This window comes from Symphalangus syndactylus, chromosome 4 (genome assembly GCF_028878055.3).
Source record: "Symphalangus syndactylus isolate Jambi chromosome 4, NHGRI_mSymSyn1-v2.1_pri, whole genome shotgun sequence".
Taxonomy (NCBI): domain Eukaryota; kingdom Metazoa; phylum Chordata; class Mammalia; order Primates; family Hylobatidae; genus Symphalangus; species Symphalangus syndactylus.
In genome coordinates, this window is record NC_072426.2 from 32,727,384 (window position 1) to 32,754,904 (window position 27,521).

At 40.5% G+C, this 27,521-nt stretch overlaps 2 protein-coding genes across 3 annotated transcripts in view; one reads left to right on the forward strand and one right to left on the reverse strand.

Moving 5' to 3' along the window:
• Positions 1-795: 795 nt before the first annotated feature.
• Positions 796-4,833, reverse strand: LOC129480515 (uncharacterized). Its single transcript, XM_055274363.1, has one exon. It carries the CDS (start codon positions 2,283-2,285, stop codon positions 1,866-1,868), a length of 420 nt encoding a protein of 139 aa, XP_055130338.1. The 5' UTR covers positions 2,286-4,833; the 3' UTR covers positions 796-1,865.
• A 6,726-nt stretch (positions 4,834-11,559) lies between these two features.
• UBE2D1 (ubiquitin conjugating enzyme E2 D1) overlaps positions 11,560-27,521 on the forward strand; it is a 33,389-nt gene continuing 17,427 nt past the window's right edge. The window contains exons 1-2 of one of the 2 annotated variants that reach the window (XM_055274362.2): positions 11,560-11,801; positions 25,061-25,203. Coding sequence is in view for 1 of the 2 variants with exons in the window: in XM_055274361.2 (XP_055130336.1) it covers positions 11,778-11,801 (24 nt within the window). In the remaining variant the exon portion in view is untranslated. The remainder of the gene's footprint in view (positions 11,802-25,060; positions 25,204-27,521) is intronic. The other variant, XM_055274361.2, reaches the window with a different exon arrangement.

Genomic DNA, 27,521 nt, shown 5'->3' on the forward strand with positions numbered 1-27,521 from the left:
TGTGTGTGTGTGTGTGTGTGTGTGTGTGTAGAGATAGGGTTTCACCATGTTGCCCAGGCTGGTCTTGATCTCCTGGCCTCAAGGGATCTGCCCTCCTCAGCCTCCCAAAGTGCTGGAATTACAGGCCAGACTTTCCATATAATTTATCAAAACATGTTTTTTTCTTTGTGTTAACAAAGGCCATGAGCGAAAGCAGTGATTTTCAAACTTTTTTTTCAAATGTTGGAAGCCATTCTTTTAATAAATTCTAATGTGGAATTCAAGAACAATAATAGCTCCCATTTTTCTGAACAAGCTCCATGTTCCGCATATTGTGCTAAGTGCATTACACATTACCTTCTGTTTTTGTTGATCATACATGGTAGGTGCTATTAAACTAATTTTTATATGAGGAAGCTCACCCAAGTCCATTCAGATACTTTAGAAAAACAGACACATACTGAACTGCTCCAGTTACAGCTGGGGATGAGAGGGAATGGACCACATCCACATTTCTGCCCTCACTACCACCTTGCCCCAGCTCCCACAACCAGGTCCTAACTTTCAGGGTCTTTGTTGAAATCCCCCTCTGCCTCAGAGTGGCCCATCAAGAGCCTGTCGACTGGGTACTTTGCTGAAGAATGAGGGATGCAGCTGCCCTGTTTAAGAAGGGGTCTAGCTTCCCAGGGACCCTCAGAACGTTATGAAAATAAATTATGACTAAGTAGAACCACAGAGGGATTTTTTTTTCTCATACTTCAGCAATCAAAAAAAGAAACAAAAAATGTTTAAACACTCTTCTGCTTGCTCTTTGGTGCTCAAAATTGGTTTTATTGTTAATGAAGAAAAATGGGCTACAAAATGGACAGGATCAGTCTTGAAAGAAATGCAGGTCTTAGAAGGATACACTTAACAGAAACAGCCTTGAAGGAAGCACAGGTCACTCCTGAGAAGTTCATTGTTGGCTCCACCACTGTTGAGGCTGTCTGCTCTCTGCCCTTCCCAAGTGGTGGTTCTAACATAATTTCAAACAGAGACTCATTCAACACTGGGTTCGAACCCTGTGGAGATTTGTGGGGGACAAGGAAGTTCATGTATCAATCACAGGTCCCACCCTGGGAATGGTCCCCCTGAAATCTTATGGCCTGTAGCAGGACAGAATTGGGGATGTGGGGGTCAGATAATGCCAAAACCTGTGAGACAACAATCCGGACAGCTGTTTAGAAAATAAGTCACAATGAAGAATGCTTGTCCTACATGTGTGCCAAACACTGGTTCTGAGCCATTCATTCCTATCTCTCCTGATTGGGCTCTACCTCCTGATGATTCTGATTTTACAGTTGGTGGGACTGCCCAATCACAAAAGGAAAAGGCCCTGTTGTATATGAAGACCTCAGTGGCCTATAAGCTGAGAACTGCCCCCAGGACAAATGAGAGCTCTCACCATCCCAAATAAAGCACCCACAGGTCAAAAAAGGTGGGGACATTGGATGGGGTGGCCCTCCCCAGAAACCACTCCTGGACAGCAAAGCCTCAAAGGCACAAGGAGAAAACAAAAAAGAGCGCTTCCTGTATTTGCAAAGACAAACACTTCTTCACTGAGTGGAGGAGAGCCAAAATTGGCAATTGGCCGGCAGTCTCCAGCAATACCTGAGAAATGAGGTCACTTTTGTTCCAGAGAGGGCAGACTGGTCTTGGCACCCCCTGCAGCGGAGCCAGGCTGCACTGGCCTCACTCCGCCAGGGCCAAGCTCATGGACCATAGCCCCGGGACTCCTGGTAGATGTCCTGCTCCACTATGTCACCTCCACCAGGAATGCCTGAATCTTTTCACCAAACCCTTCTTTTCACTCTACTCTCTTTGAAATTTCTGATTGAATCCGCGTGTCAACTCCTTCCTTCAATGTCTTCATAAATTCCCCGATTGCCGACTGTTGCTTTGACTCTTCCTCCAGGTCTGCCTTGGTCAGCAGCACACCCAGGGAGCTCTTCATCCTCCTCTTCCACTTGGCCAGTGATCCTCTCCAAAGACTTCTCCAAATCTGCCCCTCTCTTTAATTCACCCTCTTTTTCTGGACCATCTTCCCCCATCCCCCACCTCCACACCCCATCATGACCCGGGAACCACTCTATATTTCGTGCGCTGACAACACCTGCTGCCTGCTCCGTATCCTGCAGAGACTTCTTAAATCTGAGCTTCTGAAGGCTGCAGGATCCCTGTGACCTCTTCCATAAGCTGGGCCGGGTGTGGGAGAACTGGGTTGCTGCAGCCGTGCTGCGGGGTGACAGGAAGACCAGGCTTCGCATTGCTGTGGGTGACGATCAGATGGAGCCCGGCTCCTGCGGCGTCCACGCTTCTTCCCTGGCCTCGCGGAGCGGGGCAGGTGACGGGTCAGCCCCGGCGAACCGAGGCTGGGAGGGGTCGAACAGGCCTGGGCGGGGGCTCCCGGGACGCGGTCCTGGCCTGGCCGTTGGATAAGCTGCTTGGGCCGGCGCTCCCTGTGCCTCCAGCCAATCGGAGTTTCTAAAAAGTGACTCACGCTATCCCGAGGCACAGCCAGGGTGGAGAATTTCTACTTTACAGATGCTGGGGCTGGGGGATTTTGAGATCTTCTTTCCTTTCTTATTTGGTGGTATGGAACAGCATCTCCGAGTTGGAAGCTACATACAGATAGGGCTGTCCTTACAAAGAATCCCCAAGAAAGAGAGTGACGGTGATGAGGCCTGAGGGTTCAAATCCCAATGAGGGCAGAACTGACTTTAACAAAAGTTTTATTGAGATATAATTACCTACCTTAAAGCTCAATAAGTGTGCAATTCAATGGTTTTAAGTGTGTTTAAGGAATTCTGCAATCGTCATCATAATCTAATTTTTGAACAATTTTATCATCCCTCAAAGAAACCCCGTACCCATGAGCAGTCATTCATTCTCCCCCAAACTTCCCTGCCCCCAGCCCTTAGCAAATACAAATTTACTTTTCAACTCTATAGGTTTGCCTGTTCTGGACGTTTTATATAAGTGAGGTTATACAATATGTAATCTTTTTCGACTGACTGCTTTCACTTAGCATAATGGTTTGGGCTTTGTTTTTTTTTGGTTTTTGGAGTTGGGGTGGCTATGTTGCCCAGCAATCCTCCCGCCTCAGCCTCTGGAGTAACTGGGACTATGAGCATGTGCCACTCCTCCCGGCTGCATTGTGGTTTTTAGGTTCATCCATGTTGTAGCACAGCAGTCTCCAAACTTTTCGGCACTAGGGACCAGTTTCATGGAAGACAAATTTTCCACGGATGATGGGGTGGTGGTTTTGGGATGATTCAAGTGCATTACATTTATTTTGCACTTTATTTGCATTATTATTACATTGTAATATATAATGAAATAATTATACAACTCACCACAATGTAGAATCAGTGGGAGCCTTGAGCTCAGTTGCCTGCTACTAGGTGGCCCCATCTGGGGGTGATGGGAGACAGTGACAGATAATCAGGCATTAGATTCTCATAAACAGCATGCAACCAAGATCCCTCAGATGTACAGTTCACAATAGGGTTCATACTTCTATGAGAATCTACTGCTGTGGCTGATCTGACAGGAGGTGGAGTTCAGGTGGTAATGAGAGCCATGGGGAGTGGCTGTGAATACAGATGAACATTCACTTACTTGCCCGCCACTCATCTTCTGCTATGTGTCCCATTTCCTAACAGGCCACAGACTGGTTGGGGATCCCTGTCGTAGCATATTTCAGTACTTTATGGCTTTTTGTTGCTGAATAATATTCAATAGTTTAGATATACCACATTTTATTTTTCCATTCACCAGTTGATGGACATTTGGGTGGTTTCCACTTTTTGGTTATTATGAATAACGTTGCTAGGAACATTCATGTGCAAGCTTTTGCATGGATATATATTCTCATTTCTCTTGGGTGGATACCTAGAAGTAGAACTGCTGGGCCATATGGAAACTTCATTTTTAACATTTTGAGGAACTGCCAAACTGTTTTCCAAAGTTACTACACCATTTTTCATTCTCACCAACAATGTATGAGGGATCCAATGCCTCTACATCCTTTCCAACACTTGATATTGTCTATCTTTTTGAGTATAGCCATCCAATGAGTATGAAGTTTTATCTCTTTGATTTGCATTTCTTCATTGACTAATGATGAGCATGTTTTCATGTGCTTATCATTCATCTGTATATCTTCTCTGAAGAAATATTTATTTGAATCTATTGCCTATTTTAAAATTGGGTTATTTATCTTTATTTTATTGAGTTATAAGAGTTGTTTACATATTCTAGATACAAGTCCCTTAACAGATGTGTGGTTTGCAAATATTTTCTACAAGTTTGTGGGTTGTCTTTTTTCTTCCTTCCCTTCTTTTTTCCCTTCCTTTTCTTTCCCTTTCCTTCCCTTCCCTTCCCTTCATTCCTTTCTTGGTCTCACTCTGTCACCCAGGCTAGAGTACAGTGGCACAATCATGGCTCCCTGCATCCTTGACCTCCCAAGCTCAAGCAATCCTCCCACCTCAGCCTCCTGAGTGGCTAGCTGAGACTACAGGCACACACTGCCGTACCTGGCTATTTTTTAATTTTTAGTAGAGACAAGGTCTTGCTATGTTGCCCAGGCTGGTCTTGAACTCCTCAGCTCAAGCAATCCTCCTGCCTAGGCCTCCCAAAGTGTTGAGATTATAGGTATAAGCCACCACACTTGGTCCTTTTCACTTTCTTGATGAGAACCAACCTTTAATAGTTTTGTAGTATGTTTGTTCTAAATAATTCCTATAAATTTGTCATGCCACTGTAGTTCATTATGTATGTTGATGTTCTCAGTTTCCTTGTTGTTACTTATATTAAATGCCTTCAAAGAATCTCAAAGTAAAGGTGTCTGTGAATTTAGAGAAAGGATTTGAGAAGAAGAAATAGGAAACCTGTTACAGGTTTCCAAGAGGGTCCAGGATAAAAATGGGGGAACCTGGGGGCTTGATGTTGGGGAAGAAGCAGACAATGGAGATGCAGAGCCAATACTAGGGTGGGGAAAGGGATATTCATAATCTTAGGTACGGTTAACACTAGTCACAATCCCCACCTCTCTTGTGCAATTGGCCTGTATTTTTTGGCCAGTACTGCATGCTCAATATAACACCTTTTATTCCATCAACTCTGATGAAATCAGAGAAGACTTAGGGGTTTCCCAAATATCTATGGTTTCTCAGATATGCGCTTGCAAATGTAATGTGCTGTCTCTAATAAAATCATGAAGATTGAGACAGAAAATCTAGAAAATTAAACAGAAATATTCCTACAGGTAGCAACCATGATTAAAAGGGTAAAAGATACGACCTAGGTGGAGAGTTTAAAGCACTGGAAGACAAGGAGGAAAGGAGAAAAATAACATCATTGGGTACTTATTCTGAACTCAGTGCTTTATATAGTCTGCTGTTTTCATCTTCTACCCCACTTTATAGAATTGGTATTATTACCATCATATTATTTAAGAAAAAACTAAGAACTGGAGTGGTTAAGAAACTTGCCCAAAGACATACAGCTAATTAGCAGTAGAAACAGGATACAAATCTATGTTTTTATTCCAAGGTTGTACTCTTTCCACTTCATTAAATTAGCTATTATAAAACAGGATTATTTTCATTAAGTTGTCTAATTTTGTTGTTTGTTGCCTTAACTGCTAACTCTGTGTGGTAAGCAGTCAATTTGTAGGCACTCTTATTTACTCTGCTTCACCTCTGTCACAAGATTCACTTCTACTCTTCCTTCCTCCTGCGTAGGCTATAATTTCCTTCTCTAAAGAGAATCCTTTCTGTACCCTGGATCAATGATTCTCAAAATGTAATATGCATATGAGTCACCTGGGGATCTTTTAAAAATGCAAATTCTCATTTGGTAGTTCTGAAGTGGAGCCTGAGATTCTACAATTCTAACAATTTCACAAACGATGCCACTCAGTGGACCATACTTTGAGTATCAAGGGCTTACGCCTTTCCCTTAACACTTGCATTAACTTTTCCTTTCCCTCTGTGGTGTCCAGCCTCCAAGATAGCCCCTCATCTTGGATTCCCACATCCTGGTGCTCACATCTTTGTGTAGTTTCCTTCCACATTGGGTAAAGTTGACAGTGTGTGACTTCCAAGACATTATGACTTCCAACTTGCTCTTTCCTTGGAAGAAGGAATAAGGGGGAAGCCAATTGTCATGTTGTTAGGACACACAAACAGCCCTATGAAAAAGTCCAGATGGCCAGAAACAAAGGCCATTCTGCAGTCCATGTAAGCGAAGTGTTTTAGAAGTGGATCCTCTATCTCTAGTCAAGACTTCATATGACTGCAACCCTGGCCGACATTTTGACTGCAACTTTATGAAAGACCTCAAGGAAGAACCACCCAGCTAAGATGCTCACAAATTCCGGACCCACAGAAACTATGTGAGATGATAAATGTTGATTGTTGATTTAAGCTGCTATGGGTTAGGGTAATTTGCTTTGAAGCAATAAATAATAGACCCACTAACTCTTTCACATCTACCTTCATGCATGCAGATGTCACATTTGGAAAAATCACAGGCCCTCTTTTAGTTTCTATCTCATGCCCCTTCCTCACCAGCATTTTCCAAAGTGTGATAAGCACTGCTTGACTCCATTTAATTTACCCATTTATCTTTCACAATGTCTTCTTTACCCATCACCCTTCTTAGGTGATAACTGATGCTATCCTTGAAGGTAGCACCTCACTAATTCTGATATCCTTTTCCTGTTCCTTATTCCCTTAGATCCCTGTTGCAAAACACTTCTTCTTGCAGCTATTTTCCTACCTAAAGCTCTCACTTTTCTTGGCTCCCACTACACAAAACACTCTTGGTATTCCACTTACTTTCCCACCCATGACTCATCTTTTTCCTCATAGGTCTTCACTGTCGCTACTCCCCAAAGCCCATTTTCTAGTGCCTTCTATTTTCTCTGTCTTCCCCTTACCTCTTTGGGAAGCAATTTGTATCCTATGGTTTCAAAATCATTATCTCACATGATTGCTCTCATATCCATATTCTCAGCCCCATATCTCTACCTACCATTAGGGAAGTTCCACTTGAATACCACATACATTTCATATATGTGTATGTCTTAAACTCAGTTTACCATTCTCCCCTCCAAAAGCTTATCAATATTAACACCTGTAACTCAATCAACCACTCACAAATTTAGAGTTCATATTTACTCTTCTATTTTTCTATTTCTGTATGTAAAAAAGCCAAGTTCCATGGCTTTTTTTTTTTTTTTCTCAAAAAGTTCTTCTTTGGGTTTCTAGTGCTATTGACCTTGTACAGGCAGGCCTTTATTATTTTGGTCCTAAATACTGCAATAGTAATTGAACTTGTTTCCCTTTCCTGATTTTCTCCTCATTCTATGTCCCTCCACTAGACTAATTGTCTATTTAATGCATCACTGTCACAATAATACTCTCCTGATACACAACTTCTTGTTGCATTTAAGCTCAATTTCATGTTTCTAAGACTAACAGTCAATGTTCTTCACTATCTGATCTCAACCATTGGACTTAGTTGTATCTCCTTGCTTGGCCTCCACGTTGAGCATTTCATACTTATGTCCATTCCACATGCAATTCCTTATGATAGGAAGTTCTTCACCTATTCTTTTGCTTATCCAAATGTGTCTTGCATTCAAGTTCTATTGTCTCTACAAAGTTTCCCTTACTCTCTGTCCATGGCAATGCCCTTTTGAACACCTTTAGCCCTTATCCTCTGCACCATTTGTTTTGCTTTAAGGAAATTTTCCTGAAATTTGTTGTTGCTGTTGTCTGCATGACTGACTGACTGACTGAATGAATGAATATCTTGCATTGCTACTTATTTGTTTTATGCATTTATCCTCCTACCATGAAGATTTTAAGTTTATGGGAGGTAGGAACAAATATAATCTTTCTTTTGCATGTATTTTACCACCTAGTGCAGTATAATATCCCAGGGATAATTCAGAGGGCAAGGATTATTTATTGACAGTGTGGCCTGACACCTAGAAATCTGCATTTTTAACAAGTCTTGTACCCTCCTCCCCACCCCATAGGATTTTGATGTACTGCTTGTGAGTAGGGATCTTGTCTATTTTCTTTATCATGTGTCTTCGGTGCCTGGCATATGGTAAGCATTAAGTAACACTTTTGAATTAGTTATGCAGTTGATCACAAACTATGTTTTGAAACTACACCCTGGGAGAAAGAGTAGGAGATTAAATAACACACTGAACTACTATATGTTGCATATGTATTTGCATGTTGCAAAAATGTGTGTGAAATGTTTTGAAAAGCTTAAAGCAATTTTTGTTTTTTGAGATGGAGTCTCACTCTGTCACCCAGGCTGGAGTGCAATGGCTCCATCTAGGCTCACTAAAACCTCTGCCTCCCAGGATCTAGCGATTCTCCTGCCTCAGCCTCCCAAGTAGCTGAGATTACAGGCATGTGCCAACACGCCTGGCTAATTTTTGAATTTTTACTAGAGAAGGAGTTTCACCATGTTGACCAGGCTGGTCTCGAACTTCTGACCTCAGGTGATTCACCTGCCTTGGCCTCCAAAAGTGCTGGAATTACAGGCGTGACCCACTGTGCCCAGCCCATTTAAAGCAATCTTAAAGTGTAAACTATTATTGCAAGATGCCAAAGTAGATTTTTTTTAATAAGTGTTAATTTCTCTTTTGTTGGGAGGTAAACTGCCCTAGGAAAGACAAAAATAATCTTGTAAGCTTACTTTTTAGGTTTCTTTCTATTTATAAAGAAGAGAAAAAAATCATCATGGACCTTTGAGTTAGAAGGGCACCAAAAGTTTCAGCTCTATTCACTTTAAACAAATACAACATTTATTGCATTAGTTATTGGTGAGGAAATTGAGGCTTAGAAGGATTTGAAGATTTGCTCAAGGTGGAGATTCTCAGAAATGTCCTCAGATACCTGCATCCTAACTTCTTGGGAAGTTTGTTCTAAAGTTTAGACTCCAGAGCTTCACCCAAAACTTACTGCTAAATTAAATCCCTTAAAGGAAATCTGCATTTTTAGGAGCTCCTCTTATGCCTTCGAGCATAGTGCTTCTCAAACGCTAATGTTCATCTGAATGACCTAGGAATCTTATTAAACTGCAAAGTGTGATGTAGCATGGCTGGAGTGGGGCCCAAGATTCTGTTTTTGTTTGTTTGTTTTTGTTTTTCAACTTTTATTTTAGATTTAGAGGGTACATATGCAAGTTTGTTACCTGGGTGTGCTGTGTGATGCTGACATTTGTGGTATGAATGATTTTATCACCCAGGTACTGACAATAGTACCCAACAGTTTTTCAACCCTTGCCCCCTCGGTCCCCACTCTAGTAGTCCACAGTGTCTATTTGTTGCCATCTTTATGTCCCTGAGTGATATGGTTTGGCTGTGTCCCCACCCAAATCTCATCTTGAGTTGTATCTCCCGTAGTTCCCATTGTTGTGGGAGGGACCAGGTGGGAGATAATTGAATCATGGCAGTGGTTTTCCCTATAGTGTTCTTCTGGTAGTGAATAAGTTTCATGAGATCTAATTTTTTTCTTTCTTTTTCTTTTTTTTCTTTTCAGATGGAGTCTCACTCTGTTGCCAGGCTGGAGTGCAGTGGCATGATCTCAGCTTACTGCAACTTCTGCCTCTGGGGTTCAAGCAATTCTCCTGCCTCAGCCTCCCAAGTAGCCAGGACTACAGGCGTGTGCACCACCACCCCAGGTTAATTTTTGTATTTTTAGTAGAGACGGGGTTTCACAATGTTGGCCAGGCTGGTGTCAAACTCCTGACCTCAGGTGATGCCCCTGCCTTGGTATCCCAAAGTTCTGGGATTACAGGCAGAAGCCACTATGTCCAGCCAATATCTGATGATTTCATAAGGAGAAACCCCTTTTGTTTGGTTCTCATTTCTCTCTTTGCCTGCTGCCATCCATGTAAGATGTGACTTGCTCCTCCTTGCCTTCTGCCATAATTGTGAGGCTTCCCCAGCCGCATAGAACTGTCCAATTAAACCTCTTTCTTTTGTAAATTGCCCAGTCTCGGGTATGTCTTTATCAGCAGCATGAAAATGGACTAATACAATGAGTATCTGATGTTTAGCTCCCACTTATAAGTAAGAATATGTGGTATTTCATTTTCTCTTCCCGCATTAATTTGCCTAGGATAATGGCCTCCAGCTGTATTCATGTTGCTGCAAAGGATATTATTTCATTCTTGTTTATGGCTGCATAGCATTCCATGGTGTATGCCCCACTTTCTTTATCCAGTCCACCATTGATGAGCACCTAGGTTAATTCCATGTTTTTGCTATTGTGAATAGTACCGATGAACATGTGAGAACATGTATCTTTTTGGCGGAATAATTTGTTTTCTGTTGGATATATACCCAGTAATGGGATTGCTGGGTCGAATGGTAGTTCTGTTGTAAGTTCTTTGAGAAATCTCTCAACTGCTTTTCATGGTGGCTGAACTAATTTACATTCCCATTAACAGTGTATAAATGTTACCTTTTCTCCTCAGCCTCACCAACATCTGTTGATTTTTTCACTTTTCTTTTCTTTTTTTTTTTTTTTTTTTGAGACCAAGTCTCACTGTTGCCCAGGCTGGAGAGCAATGGATCCATTTTAGCTCACTGCAACCTCCGCCTCCCGGGATTAAGCGATTCTCCTGCCTCAGCCTACCAAGTAGCTGAGATTACAGGCGCCCGCCACCATGCCTGGGTAATTTTTGTATTTTTAGTAGAGACAAGGTTTCACCATGTTGGCCAGGCTGGTCTCGAACTCCCAACCTCAGGTGATTCACCCGCCTCAGCCTCCCAAAGCCCTAGGATTACAGGCACGAGCCACCGCGCCCGGCCAAGAAGCCAAGTTTTAATGGGTACACAGGTTCATAGGAATTGGAGAGTGGGGAGAGTGAGTTGACTATTAGTCAGGGACTGTCAACGGAAGGGAAGGAACCAACGATGGGAGTGAGAGCCCAGAACTCGGTGTTCGAAGCGGGTAACTTATGGGAGGGGCATACCTGTGAGCAGACAATGCACTCAGACAAGGAAGATTTGTACATAGGACGGAAGAGACATCTTTTTCCTCTGCGATAAGAACCAAGGAGGTAAGTAAGGGGTCTGATATGAGTTTGTGCATGTGTGCAGGGTGAGTGAAGCAATCCATATATTTGAGAAAAGACAGTGAAATCTTTAAAGGTAAAAATAATAAAACCAGCTGTGGCACCTATTGCATAAGGAATTACTAACTGATGATTTAGAAATTCCTTTATGTGCGTTAGGAGCTCATTTGTTATCCCCATTTTACAGATGCGCAGCCCCAGGTTCAGCAACTTGCTCTAAATGAGACTGTAGGGGCTAATTCCAGCCCCCGGCAGCTCTCACCTTAAGCTGCCTGGCTGAGGTCAGCAGTAAGTAACCTGGCAGCGTCCGGGGGCCTGCAGCCGAGGACAGGACTGGAACTACACTTCCCAGTGTGCCAGGCGGGGCGGGGCGCGGCGGGGAGGGCGCAGGCTCCTTCCCAGAAGCAAAAGCGGAAACAAAAGAGTCTCGCCGGCGTCCCCGCCCGCACACTCGCGCACACTCGCGCTCGGGCGCACACGGAGCAGGGACCGGCGCCCGGAGCGAGCCAGGGAGCGGCGAACCGGGGACCCACCGCGCGGAGCCAGCCTAGCTTCCAGCGAGCCCAACCCGCGACGACCCACGCCCCCGAGCCCCGCAGCCGACCCCTGCCGGCCGGTGTCCCCACCGCCATCCCTGACCCATGGCGCTGAAGCGGATTCAGAAAGTGAGTGCCGGGGCCGGGCCTGGGGCTGCGGGGCAGCGGCCCCTGCCCACGCTTACTCGGCCAGTGGTCCCGAGACACATGCGGGGAGAGCAAGGGATGGAAGGGTGGGCCGGGGTGCGGGCAGGGAGCTGAAGGCTCGGGCCGGGCCAGCGGGCACCGGACAGGTGAGATGGGAGCAGGGTCAGGTCCCAGGAGGCCGGAGGAGCTTGAAGGCTGGGGGCCCGCGCGCGTTCGCGCCGGAGCCGCTCCCGGAGCCCCAGGGTAGAGAGCCTCCTGCGCGTCCAGACCGCCCCGAAATCTGTGCTTCACGGTCACGGCCGGGTTTTGCCCTCCATGGGGCCAGTTTTGACCCCTGTCATGCTGTGTTTTCTCCAGGCTGTTTCTTAAGCCTGTCCTCTTTTATGTTCTTGCTTACCCGGGCTCCCTGGGAGGGCACGGAAGGTGGGGTGGGCCTGCAGCCTTTCTCCGCGGAGCTGTCGGGTTGGTTCTTTCTCTCCTCTGCGGTTGGCTCTTGCTCAGTTGCCCGAATGGGCTAGAAAGCCCATTTGCGGCCAAGAAGCCAGGAGAAGGCTCCTGCCCCATCTATTTTGGTGCCTCTGCTGCTGCCACTTCAGGTCACATAGCTGTAGCGAAAACATAGTTGCTGATACACAACAAGATGACCTCCTGGCTGTGATTCACGGTGAGTCAAGCCAAACAGGTTTTTTTCCCCCTCATGATAAACTTAGATGTAAAGTTCGAGACACAACATAAACTGTCGCAAATAAATTGTTTTGATGCTTTGACACATGGGTATAGAATGAGGAAGAAATGTGTATCTTCATCCAACAACTGTTTACCCATCTCAACCCTGTGTATGGAATTGTCTTTTTTTTTCACGGTATTTATTGCCACCATTTCAGATGCGAACATCCTTCAGAATTCAGATTCGGGCATTTCTTTCTGTTCATTTTTATTTCTTATTGGTCTGTGTACTGACCCAAGTTTTAGGTTTTACAGTTACAGTTCACACCGGGAACACCGAGAATGTGTTTGTTAAATAGGGAGTGCTTTTCACTAAGTTAAGAAACAATGGACAGTGTATCTTGTAGTTGTTTCAGAAGAAATTGATGCCCACATTTTTATCCACTTTTTTGACCAGGAGTCCATTATAGCAATAGTATATGTTAGAGCAGTGATAGTGACGTACGCATTGCATTCTGACTCACCACTGGTGACATCTTTAGGTACAGAGGACAGCAACTTTTAGAGCCTGCCAGTTTTTTATTTTCAAATTCTAAATCTGTGGATCACCTGTTATTTTTTGTGCCATTTAAAGGTCATCTCATTGTAAAACATACAGTTAACAATCAGCATCAGCATTTATTAAGTAATAATGTTTTCTTGTTTGAAGGTAGCGCCATTACACATTGTTTTATATAAATATCCTAATTTTGAAGCCTCAGTCAGCATCTTTACCATACCTTGCATACTTATTAATGACGAAGTAATATTGGTTCACATTTGGATCAGAAAATGCACATCTTCCAAGGAAGTTTTCAAATTCTATTTCCTTCTTTCCTAGTTGTGAGAATTTTTCACATGATTTTGCACATACAAGAGCTTTTTAAATTTCATTGTGTTTTTTTAAGAGATGGGGATCTCACTATATTGCCCATGCTGGTCTTGAACTCCTGGCCTCCGGAGAGTCTGGGATTACAGGCACAAGTCACCATACCCAAGTAACAATAGCTTTTAAATGCTGTGTAATTTGTCCACAGTAAGTGGATATTCAAAGAAATATGAACATTATTTGTAAATACCACCCTTGGCAGTTCTCATCAATCACCATGCTGAAGTAGTGTATTTGATTTATATTTATAATATGGCATGTGTCCAAATCTTTTCTTTTTAGTATTTATTGGTTATTAGTTTATAGAGTTGTTGAGTAAAAAAAAAAATTACTTATATAGAATTGATATCAAACGTGACAAATTGATATTTTGGAGAAGAAATTGGGGATGATACACCATCACATCTCTGTGTGTTCATTTTTGGCTTCCCTTTCTGATGTCAGGCAGATTGACTTACACAAATCTTCTTTCCATTAATCACACATTCAGACTAATCCCTGAAACCTTAGGGGTGATTATTTTGATTGATTCCCTACTTTTCTTCCTCCTTTACCTACCGCCTTGATTAGAAGCCAATTCTAGGTTAGATGTGCCACCTGCCATATGAATAGTTACACCATCTTCTTTGATGTCATCAGTATAGAAATTCTTATTTGAATCTTTCATGTTCCAACAAATGAAGATGTATACTAATTTTTGGCCTTTCTTCTTAAGCTCACTGAAGTATTACTATAATTTTCCTGTACCTAAAGTGGCAGGCCGTAGAGCTGTGTGGAACCTCAGATAAGTCTGCCGTAGTGTAGTAGAGGGTACAAGCAGGGGAACAGCTTCTAGGGCAGTGTCTTAGAATCACCTGTGGGACGTTTTCAGACTGTCATCACTTCTATAAATGGAGAGATGTTGAATCCCTCAGATGGGTTGGGGTGGAAAGAAGACTGAGAACCACTGATGTTCTGGCCTGTCCTTATTCAAGGAAGGATCCAGAGGCCTGGAGTGGAGGAGTGCTTTGTCCAAAGAGAATCCTTTTTTTTTTTGAGACGGAGTCTCGCTCTGTTTCCCAGGCTGGAGTGCAGTGGCATGATCTCGGCTCTACTGCAACCTCTGCCTCCTGGGTTCAAGCAGTTCTCCCGCCTCAGCCTCCTGAGTAGCTGGGACTACAGGCGCACGCTGCCATGCCCCGCTAATTTTTTGTATTTTAGTAGAGATGGGGTTTCACCGTGTTGCCCAAGCTGGTCTTGAACTCCTGAGCTCAGGCAATCCACCTGCCTCAGCCTCCCAAGGTGCTAGGATTATAGGTGTGAGCACCACACCTGGCCAATAATCTCTTAATTGGCAGCCAAAGGTCTGGTTTTTATTCCTGGCTGTGTGGCTTACTAGCTTCATACAATGAGGCTAGTACATATTTTCCATACATTTCCATACAATGGATATGTATGGATATCCATACCTATGAGGCTGCTGATCTCAAAAACCAGGGTGTATATAATCGTTACTCTGCCTTCTAAGTACTTGACATATATTAATTGACTTAATTCTTAGTATACCCAAGAGGTAGAAACAGTGTTATTTCCATTTTACAGATGATGACACTAAGGCAGGGAAATATTGAGTAGTTTACTTATGATCGCATTGTCTAGTAAGTGCCAATGCTACGATTCCAAAACAAACAGTTGGCTTCAATTCCACATTCTTTTTTTTTTTTTTTTTAGTCTTAGAATCTTTTATTTATACCTTCTCATGCCCAGTTAACACAAAAATAGTTGCAGTTACATATCGCTACTGAAAGCCACGAAACTGCCTATCTGAAGAGAGAGTCAAGGATCCTTCTCTTCCACTTCTTCCTCAGGAGAGAATGATAGTTTTTGGATATTGAAGAGAGCATTCACTGAGATTACTGAACTCGTCAGATATTCTATAAAGCTTTCTGTCTAATGTAGCCAGTAGCCACATGGAAACAAATTGGGTATGAAAATTTAGTTTTCAACCTTGAGCTTTATGAAATCTAAATATAGATCAAATATTGCTGATGAAAATTTAGTATCCAAATTGAGATGTGCTGAAGTGTAAAATATATACTGGAATTTGAAGACCTAGTATACAAATCTAAATAATTGTTACTAATGAGATATTTATAAACATATTTTTATATTGATTAAATTTTGAAATGATGACATTTTGGATAAGCCACCTAGTCAGGCTAAGACTCATTTTCTTTCTCTGTAAAATGAAGGAGTAAATGATATCAGAGTAGATGGTGAACCCCCTTGTAGGACCTACTTGCCGTATTCTGTCTTTACATTCAGGTTCTAGAAAGCAGACCATGGGCAGAGCATTTTCCTCCTTGTTCAGGCAGAGCAAATTTGTGGGCTTTTAAAGATGGTAACATTGTTTCTTAAATCACTTTCCATAATTTAGTATCAGTAATCTGTTTATAGAAGAGAACAGCCACATTCCCTGACAAAGTTTTGTATGACTTTACTTTTTATTTTGCTTTTAAGCTTGGCTGCAATATTATTACTGAACCTGTGACACTTCACTTAAAATGTCAAATCCTTTAGTGGAGAGGTTGTTATTTCCTTGTCTTAATCTTTTTATATGCCAGTGATTGTGCCCCCTAGGCTAGCAAATAAAATCTGTCAATAAGCTGACTGAACAATGCTATCCAATAGAAATACAATGTGAGCCATATTTTAATTTTAAATTTTCTAGTAGCCACATTTTTAAAACGGGAAGTAGAAGCAAGCAAAATTAAATTTAATATATCTTATGTAATTCCATGTTCTTAACCACTTCAGTACATAGCTTCTCTTATCCACATGAACTCGTATCTGTTGTATTTAAACTGGAAGACATAGAGTCAAATGGGTTTATGGGATATAAGTGCTTTGCAAACTGAAATGTTCTATACAAATGTAAAGTGGTGTTATAATTAAGACCTTGGCATATATGATTATTTTCACTGACACGTTGCTCAAATGTGTTGATTGTGCTTCGTAAATCTCTGCTCCAAAGTAACGCCTGCTGAGATCGTTTAACATTGTAAATCAGTAATATAACTTTGATCATCTTTGTTTCATCACTTTGAATTTCTCTCCTCCAAAAGGATTTTGAAACATTGGTTGTAGTTCATAAATGCTCTGTCAAAGTATCATTGCATTGTGAAGTTTTTATTTGAGATAACTGTTTTTGAATTGACAGAGTCATTTAGTTCCTGTAGTGGTTTTGAGTAGTAAACTGTTCATATTACGAGATAATCCAAGACTCCAGTTCTTTCTAGAAAGAATGATATAACTTAAAGAAGCACAGTATTTATGCATTTTGGGATAAATGGTTTTCCTTGAGATGAGAGCGAGATAGTGTTCTTTCTCTAATAAGCCACAATGTCAATTTTTTTTAAATCTTTGTACTTAAGCTCAGTCTTTCTTTTGTCCCTGATACCGTATTTTTCTTTCTTCATCTCAATAGAGGTGTAAAAAAATGAGGTAACCTATGACAGTTAAAAAGTTCTGAGATTTCTTCTCTGTGGAAATAAATAGCCTAGAACTAAATAAAGCTGTTTATGCCTATTTTAAGAAGCCAGGCACATATGAAAACCAAACCTAGCAGGATGTGGGATTGCCTCCAGGAAAGCAAAATAGCGTCCTTACTCGCTTTAGTTCCCTGAAATACGCATAGAAAACATATGGGCCCTTTATTTTCATTTAATGAATGCTACTAATAGAAATGATAAACCTAATATTTAGCCATAAAACTGAGTTAATGGTCATCTACTAATGTAATAGTCCCTGCTTTTTTAATAGTGAATAAACTGATCACATTGAATTAACAACAGGAATTGAGATACTTATCCTCTCTCCTCTCCTGTGAAATGCTGGAATAAATGATACTAGAATATATAATATGACCATATTTGCAGAGTTTGGGAATTGGAGGGGTGGGTCCTCAGGCCACCTTAGCACATGTGTCTGAAGGCAGGACAGGTTTTATTTCTGGCCCGTCTTGGTCCTGATGGTCTCTGAGAAGCTAAGGTTTTTCTGTGCTTAATTTGGTTCTGAGATGAATCTGTGAAGGTTCAGTTTCACACATTAGACAATAACAGGCTGTTGTGTTCCAGGATTGTCCTTAGTATGGGGAGGAAGCTGCTATCTACAAGCATACAGTCTAGTGCGGTCCATTCCACCGTCATGCTCTGCATCCTCTTGTCTTGCCTCTTTCTGGATGTATTTCCCACTGTCCTCTATTTGTGTGGTCCCGTTTGTATGGCTCATCTCCTTTAGTGACACCACAGTTCTTATTTAGATTCCTGTTTTTTTTTTTTTTTTCAGACTTAAGAAACCTCTCCAGTGGTGGTGAGCTGAGGAGTTGGTTCCTTCACCTTAAGCTTCCTCAGATAATAATCTGATTGTTCTCATGCTAGGTGGCCACCCTCCTTATGTGAGCAGAGTTTGGGAGTAGTATGGTTGGATTGCTCTAGAGAAAACCAAGTGGACCTAACGAATGGTCTGGGCTCATTTTTCTTCTCTTCTCTTAAACCAGAACATCTCTGGCTTGTGTTTTCGCTTCTCCCAAATTTTGCTGTATTTTGTTTTCACTTAAATTTAAAGATATTTTCTAATTTTCCTTTTTATCTCTTCTTTGACCCTTGGATTATTTGGAAATACATTATTTATTTGCCATATGTTTGGAGATTTTTACAGATAGCTTTCTGTTACTGACTTCTAATTCCATTATGGTAAGAGAACAAATCCCATCGTTATTTGACTCCTTTTAAATTGTGGGGACTTGTTTTTTTTTTGTGTTTTTGAGACGAAGTTCGCTCTTGTCGCCCAGGCTGGAGTACAGTGGCGCGATCTCGGCTCACCGCAACTTCCGCTTCCTGGGTTCAAGCAATTCTCCTGCCTCAGCATCCCAAGTAGCTGGGATTACAGGTGCCCACCACCACGCCCAGCTAATTTTTTGTATTTTTAGTAGAGACAAGGTTTCACCATGTTGGTCAGGCTGGTCTTGGAACCTCTGACCTCTGGTGATCCACCTGCCTTAGCCTCCCAAGTGGGGACTTGTTTTATGACCCAGCCTTTCAGGTGCTCAACCGCACTTTCGAATGAATGATGGTTAATAGTTTGTAGACTTCATTTTGGTATTTTCTCGTTGGTATCTATCGACTGTAGGTTATTTCTAAGAAATGGATGCCAAACTAAGGTGTACACCTCCCCAGTATCTTTTTTTTCTCTTTTATGAGTTTCCAAACAGTTTAGTGAATAATAAACATCCAATTTTTAAAATGGAATAGAAAATATTAGTGCTTTGCATATAGTAAGGGTGTTGTTTCATGAAACTTTTGTTTTAGTTACGTATGTGTGTCTCTGTGTGTGTGTGGACTAGGTTGTAATGTAAAATCTTTTTCATATTATAAATTGCTGTAAGGAAAGCTGGAAAATCACTGTTCCATAACATAAGATCCTTAGGTAAAATTAATGTCAAAAATACATGCCATACAACCATACATTTACGTGTATACATATATAGGGAGAGCAAATGAATACATATACGCAGAGACACACAAATATATTGATACACATATACACATAGTGTAAACTGTTCTAGCCTTGGAAACATTTCCATTTGATACAGATTGTATGCATTGTTTTCTTCTACAAGTAGCAACATTTTAGTGACTGATGTACAACCATAATATTCAAGAATAATACTGGATGATACTAACAGAGAGTAGAGAATTTATTATGAAACACTTAAGTGCTCACTATATGCCAGTTATTAGGTATAGAGCTGTAAGGAGCAATATTTAATAACAAATATTTGGTAGGTATCGGTAGGCATGTTCATGTTTTACACACGTTTTAACAAATAGGCAGCTAGGTTTTCTCTCTTTTTTCTTCCATCTTTTTTTGGTTACTGTAAAGTAAATAGTAAGTTTTGATAATGGAGCACTCTCAAAATGCTCCATTTGCATATTTTATGTGAAAATTCTATTTTTTTAAGTTGTGTATAATTTCCTATCAAGTTTTTCTTGCCTCTCAGAGTGTCTTTAAACACAACGCTCCTGAAGGCTTATGAAGTAGTATTCATTTCTAGCCTTTTATATGATATAAGCTCCTGAGAAAAGATAAGAATTCCTTCTCATTCCTTCACTCATCACACTTTTGTTTCTCTGGAGCATAGCTAAAAATGTGCAAATGGCCTTAATACAGTACTGGAGCATTGTTTGCTTCAGTGTTGGTTGAAAATAACGTGCTCTAGCTGTTACAGTGTTGAGGTGAGTATTGAATTGGGGTGGGAAGAGTGCTGGAGTAGAAGTCAGATGATCTGACCCTTTGTCCTAGTTTGCTTTGTGACCTTGGCCAAAAGACTCATAGTCTTTATACTCCTCACTTGGAAATTTAATGGATTGAACTTGATACTTGCTATCATCCCTTCTGAATCATAATTTTAGGCAAACCTAAATAATGTATTTGCTGTTTTTTTTTTTGCAGCAAACAACAGTGATCACAAAAACAAACACTGAGCTTTGGCACTGTGCTCTGGAGCTATATTAGACTTGACTTAAAATTCCATTTACTTTGAAATATCAGATTTGAAATAAATGTTGACATCTCTTAATGTATAAGGTCAATAAATCTTATTCTCTAAAGAGCAATTATTTATGATGCAAATAAAATATATTTCTATTATTGCACTGGTAACATAACGTGCTTCTCTAATTCCATTTAGCTTTTCTCTATTTGACGGGTAGCTTTTGTACTTAAAAGATTGTTTTATCCACATATTTAGACAACTGCCATACACAGCTGCACAGCTGCCTTATAGGTAATAGTTTTTTTTTGTTTTGTTTTGTTTTTTAATGACAAAGTCTGGCTCTGTCACCCAGCTGGACTGCAGTGGCATGATCTCAGCTCACTGCAACTTCCACCTCCTGCGTTCAGGGGACTCTCATGCCTCAGCCTCCTGAGTAGCTGGGTCTACAGGTGTGCACTACCATGCCTGGCTAATTTTTGTATTTTTAGTAGAGACAGGGTTTTGCCATGTTGTCCAGGCTGGTCTCGAACTCCTGACCTCAAGTGATCCACCCGCCTTGGCCTCCCAAAGTGCTGGGATTACAGGTGAGAGCCATGGTGCCCAGCCTATGTAATAGATTTTTAAGATTCAGTGCTGGGCACGCTGGCTCACGCCTGTAATCCCAGCACTTTGGGAGACCTGGGCAGAAGAAACACTTGAGCCCAGGAGTTTGGGATGATCCTGGGCAACACAGTGAGATCCCATTTATAAAAAAAAAAAAAATTTAAAAAATAGCTCAGCATGGTGGCACGTGCCTGTAGTCTCAGCTACTTGGGAGGCTGAGGTGGAAGGATCACTGGAGCCCAGGAATTCAAGTTTACAGTGAGCTGTGATTGTGCTACTGCACTTCAGCTGGTATGACAGCAAGACCCTGTGTCAAAAGATTCAAGTTAATGCATTATCGAACACCTTCTGATACAAGGCATATACTAAATGCAGTAAGGAGATGCTAGTTATATAGAAAAACAGGTATCACCATTATCTAAGAAATTTAAAATTAATAAGTGTAAGAAAAGTCCTGTAACAACTAGATGGATTTAGGAAAGTACCAAACAGAAAATACAATATATTTAAACAGGAAGGGAGTCAAAGATGGGAGAGGCTAAATTTATTTGGGAAAATCAGGAAAAACTGTGGAGAAGATGGAATTTGATATAGGTTGGGAAGACTGGATAGCATTTTGAAAGACTTAGGGGAGCCAGGCTTGTAGAGGAAGCTACAGAAATGAAGACACTAGAATACGCTTGGCTTATTTGGGAAGGAACTGATAATCCTGCTTTTGGGAATCGTTCAGAAACAGTAGACCATAAAGCTTCATATTGTAGACAACCTTGAAGGCCTGTGCTGAGAAATATGTACTTAATGCAGAAGATTGGGGAAGCCATTGAAGGTTTTTGAGTAATAGGAACTAATGCTTTTTTTTTTTTTTTTTAGACGGAGTCTCACTCTGTCACCCAGGCTGGAGTGCAGTGGTACAATCTTTGCTCACTGCAACCTCCGCCTCCCAGGTTCAAGCAATTTTCCTGCCTCAGCCTCCCAAGTAGCTGGGACTACAGGCATGCACCACCATGCCCGGCTAATTTTTGTATTTTTTAGTAGAGACTGGGTTTCACCATGTTGGCCAGGCTGGTCTCAAACCCCTGACCTCAAATGATCTGCCTGCCTCAGACTCCCGAAGTTCTGGGATTACAGGTGTGAGCCACCACACCTGGCCGGAACGAACACTCTTAATCATAGGCATCCTTGCCCTCATCAAACTCAAGATTGTTTACTGTTTGTCATTATAATTTTGATTAATGTCATGAAAAGGGACGCACAGAGTATTCTAGGAATACAGCAGGGACCCATTGAAGGGTTCAGGGAAAACCTGAAGAAAATGATATTTAAGATGAGACAAGAAAATAAAAGTAAACTAGATAAAATGAATGACTGAGGGAGAGAGTGTGTTTTGGGGAGGGAAGGTGATTAAGTATCTTCTGCTGAAAAGGAAGCCATGTTTGCAACTAAAGGCAAGATTGAAAGTCATGGCTGGTGCAGAGAGCACTGGGGAAAAGTGTTGCAGATATGATGCTAGAAAGAAGTCACATCTTGGAAGGTCTGGTAAGTCATTTTAAGGACTTACAAGTTTTACTTGAAGGTGAATGGAAAACATCGAAGAGGTTTGACATGGCTCTTCAAGAAGATGATTTTGGCAGCAGTGTATAGGTAGAAAAATAGGAGGACAGTAGGTAAGTTAAGATATTGCACTTAAGTGAGATCCAAAGAGGGTCTAAGCTACAGTGTTAGCAGAGGACATTGAAAAGAGGGATATATGACAAAAATTACAGGGTGTTTGTACCACCTGGCCCTTTTGAGTTGGTGTGATCCATCTATGCCTACACCTTCTTGGCCTTTCAAGTCAAGTATCACAGGCTCCCTGGTCTAGGCAGTCTCTTCAGATTCCTCCTCCTGTTATCAGTCTGGTCCCAGATACTAATATTGTCTCCCTGGCTGGAACCTTTGGGTTCTTATCCTAAACTACCTCTCCTCTGGCTCATATCAGACTCTTCTACACGTTGGACCTCAGCTGTCCTATTTGATGGGCCTTCTGGGACCCTTTCAGAGGGAGGGATCTAGATAGAAGGAGAATCTGAACAATTTGGTACTTTTCAAATTGTGAAGGAGTGGGATGTGAAGAGAAGAATTAGATGGTAACTCCAAGGTTAGAGTTTGAATTACTAGAACGAATAAATGCATTTTTACTGTAAGACTTCATAAAACAGATTCAAATACAGCTTTTACTTGGCTACTTTGGATTTGTCTAAAATAGATTTTTATTTATGTAATTCCTCTGATGGAAATATTATATGTAGAGAGTGTGATCAAGAGTCCGCCATCTAAACAGGAAGCTGTGTTTGAAAGTAGAGGCAAGATAGCATTTTGGGAAATTGAATCATTATGCCTGATGCAGAGAAAACTTCAGGAAAGTGGTTGAGATGTGAGGCACTGAGTAAATAATGTCTGTAATTCTGACCTCAAGCTATTATTCTCAATTACACTCTTTTTTTTTTTTTTTTTTTTTTTGCCCTGAGACGGAGTTTTGCTCTTTTTGCCCAGGCTGGAGTGCAATGGCACAATCTCGGCTTGCTGCAACCTCCGCCTCCTGGGTTCAAGCGATTCCTCTCAAGTAGCTGGGATTACAGACATGCGCCACCAAGCCTGGCTAATTTTTTATATTTTTAGTAGAGATGAGGTTTCACCATGTTGGACAGGCTGGTCTCGAACTCCTGACCTCAGGTGATCTCCCTGCCTTGGCCTCCCAAAGTGCTGGGATTATAGGCATGAGCCACCGTGCCCGGCCCTGAATTACACTCTTCATAGTTCACATTCAATATATATGACTGATGCAGCAGAGTCACATATTATTGCTTTCTTCATCTTTTTTGTGGCAGTTGGCTGCATTATTATTTTTTAAATAAACAGCTTTTGCCAGAGAGACTTGATCCAAGGAAACAGCAAAGCAGATAGGACCAGTTTATTGAAGTGAGTTTGGTTCCTATAACTTAATTAATTGGATGTTGTCAGCATTTTGAAGTCTTCCGGGAAGAATCTACATGGTTTAAAATCCAGATGTACTTTAATTCACAGGCTTAAAGAGGTTCTGTATTTGGAGACATTTCTGATGATCGTTTGACATCTTTCTGTTGAAATAGCTCTAGTCAACTGGATAAGGAGATCAGGGCCTGAACTGTAAGCCCATGAAATGTTTATTTACAGACAAACCAAATATGGTTCATATATCCTTTTAGAGGCAACATGAAAAATGCAATCCAGTAAGAATCACCGTCTTGTTTTAGGAATCTTGAGGTAAAGATGGTTGTGTCATGTTAATTAATTGCCAGTTGAGCCAGGAGTTTTGAAATAATGCTTTTATAGGCTTTGGACTCAATAATTTAAATTTTGGGCTGTAAGTCAGCCCCTTGCATGGACTGTTTAATGTCCTTTACACACACCCAGTGGGGTATGTATTATATCTATTATGGAGATTTAGATCTTCTGACTGTTGAAGCTAGAAAACAACAAAGCATTTTCAGTCTGGTCAGCATAATTTTTTAGGGAATATTTACTGCATTGTGTCATATTAAGTTTATGGTAAATAAGGCAGTTCTCACTTGTTTGCATTTATTCTCTTCTCTTCAGATTGGCCTGTTACCCTTCTGGGAGCCAGGAGATTAATGCAGGCCCCTTCTCTTACATTCCCTTCTTTGTTTCCTTCTATTTGTTTACTTTGTTTGAATTAGGCTGCCTCATCTACTTTTAGATTTTAAGTCCCCTAGAGGCAGGGATTGTGTCTAGGTTGGTTTTATGGAGAACACTCAGCATATTGTGGGGGTGTTATAAACATGCCATCTGTGGCAATTTAAAATTCAGTTTCAGACCTTTCAGTACTTTTCTTTGTGTCTAGTTGTTTATAGAAATCTGAACTAGAATAGAGGTGCTTAGCAATGTAAGGCTATATAAATCCATTAAATACAAATTTTTGTGGCTTAATTTTAAGTGCTTTTATAGTTCTAGTCATTATATAAAGACACTATCTTTTAATTTACTGATCATTAATATCTTATATTTTTATTTTAAAATTTAGATACTCCTAGCTAGTTTTTTTATTTGAATATTAATCACATTAGAATAGAAAATTGCTTCATTGGCACAGACTACTTTTTTCTGGAACATACTTTCACCAGTTTGATGATATTTATTGCTTGATCTGTTTAGGTATAGAGTTGACTTGTTCTAAGCTTATTTTTGTCTCAAAGGGGAAGAAGGAAATAGAATCAACAATGCATTTCAATTTTAGATTAAAAGTCACTGGAAATGAAACCGAAATACTCACACAAAATATATGTGTACTCACACAGTGTGCTTCTATAATGAATTCTTTTCATATACAGAGTACTAGTCTTATTATTTGATAGCCATCTTTTCCATTATATGAATTCTATAGATCCTTGCCCGTCTTTTTTATGTTATCATTATGTTATTCGTTGTGGCAAAATACATTTTAAAAGTTATAATGTAAACTTTTTGTTTCAGTTATACAGACATAAAGTATACAGCTTGACCAATTTTTACAAAGTGAACAAACCTGTGAAACCAGCACCCAGCTCAAGAAATAGTATTACAAGGACCCTAGAAACCCTTTCTTCTCCCTTCTTAGCTTTACCTCTGTCGTCAAGGTAAATCACTATTCTAATCTCTATCACCGTACATTACTGTAGCCTGTTTTTGAACGTTATTTAAGGGGAATCATACAGTATGTATCTTTTGTCTCTGGCTGCTTTTGCTCACCATATTTGTAAGATTCATCTATATTGTTGCCTGGAGCTGTAGTTCATTCATTCTTACTGCATGAATATGCTTTGAGTTGTTCGTTCTACTGTTGGTGGACTTTGGGTTGCTTCTGGTTCGTTCTACTGTTGGTGGACATTGAGTTGCTTCTGGTTTGGGGCTATTACAAATAATGGCACTTTGGCATGCATATCCACTTTTCTATTGGGTATATACTTAGCAGTAGAAATGCTAGGTCATAGAGAATTTCTGTGTTTGCCATTAGTGGTTACTATCAGTTTTCCTCTTCCACCAGGAGTTCCAGAGTTCCAGTTGCTTCAAATCTTTGCCAACACTTATACTGTCTTCTATTTCATTTAAATCATTGTGTTGGATATGTAGTGGCATAGCATTTTGGTTTAAATTTGCATATCCTTGATGACTAATGAAACTGAGCCCCTTCTGATATATATATGTATTGGCCATTTGGGTAGCTTTTGCAAAGTGCCTGTTTAAGCTACTTTTTAAAAAGTTGATCTGTAGGAATATCTTTTACATATTCTGAATGAGCCTTTTGTCAGATATATGTAACATTGCAAATATTTTCTCCCACTTTGTGGCTTGTCTCTTCACACTTTTAATGTGCCTTTTGGTGAACAGATGTTCTTAATTTTAATCAAGTCCAAATTTTTCATTTTTTCTTTTATTGTTAGTGCTCTTTGTGTCCTGTTAAAAAAATCTCTGCCCTTATGGGTTTTTAAAAGCTTTATTATTTTAGCTTTCACACTTAAACCTATAGTCTATTTAGGATTGATTTTTGTATAGTCATGCATGGTGTAATGACAGGCATAATTTCCGAGAAATGCATCGTTAGGCAATTTTGTCATTGTGCAAACATCATCGAGTGTACTTACACAAACCTAGATGGTACAGCCTACTATGTCTAGGTTATATAGTGTAGTCTGTTGCTACTAGGCTAGAAACCTATACAGCATGTTACTGTGCTGATACTGTAGGCAATTGTAACACAGTGGGAAATACTTGTGTATTTAAATATAGCTACTCATTAAAAAGGTACAGTAAAAATATAGTATAAAAGAGAAAAAATGGAATGCCTGTATAGGGCACTTACCATGAATGGAGTTTGCAGGACTGGAAGTTGTTCTGGGTAAGTCAGCAAGTAAGTGGTGAGTGAATGTGAAGGCCTTGGGCATTACTGTACACTGCCGTAGACTTTATAAACACTGTACATACACTTAGTATATACACATTTATGTGAAAAATATTTTTCTTCAATAATAAATTAAACTTAGCTTACTGTAAGTCTTTCAGTTTACAAACTTTATTTTTTTTAACTTTTTGACTCTTGTAATAGCACTTAGCTTAAAACACAAAACACATTATATAGCTATATAAAAATATTTCCTTTTTAATATCCTTGTTCTATAAGCTTCTATTTTAATTTTTTTCACATTTTTTTCACTTTTTAAGCTTTTTTGTTAAAAACTAAGATACAAATGCACACATTAGCCTAGGCTTACACAGGGTCAGGATACTCAGTATCACTGTCTTCCACCTCTGCACCTCCACATTTTGTTCCACTGGAAGGTCTTCAGGGACAGCATGGAGTTGTCGTCTCCTCTGATAACAGTCCCTTCTTCTGGAATAGCTACTGAAGAACCTGCCTGAGTCTGTTTTACAGTTCTTTTTTTATTTTATAAGTAGAAAGAGTACATGCTGACATAATGATTAAAAGTACAATGTAGTAAATACATGAACCAGTAACATAGTTGTGGATTATCACTATCAATTATTATGCACCGTACACAGTTGTATGTGCTATACTTTTATAGGACTGGTAACACCATAGATTTGTTTACACCAGCATCACTAAAGCATATGAGTAAGACACTGCATTGCGATGTTAGGATGGCTACAAGGTCATTAGGTGATAGGAATTTTTCATCTCCATTATAATTTTATGTGACCACTATATATGCAATCCGTTGATTGAGACATTATGTGGCACATAACTGTATATTATTTGAGGTAGGGGGATCGAGGTTGTTTTTTCCTCATATGGATACCTAATTGACCCAGCACCATCTATTGAAAAAAAACTTTCCCTCTACTAGAAATGTCATTGTTTTCACTTTTTAATTTTTGAGTTCTGGGTTTCACATTTCTTTTTTTTTTTCTTTCCATTTTCAACACATTGTCACAGTAG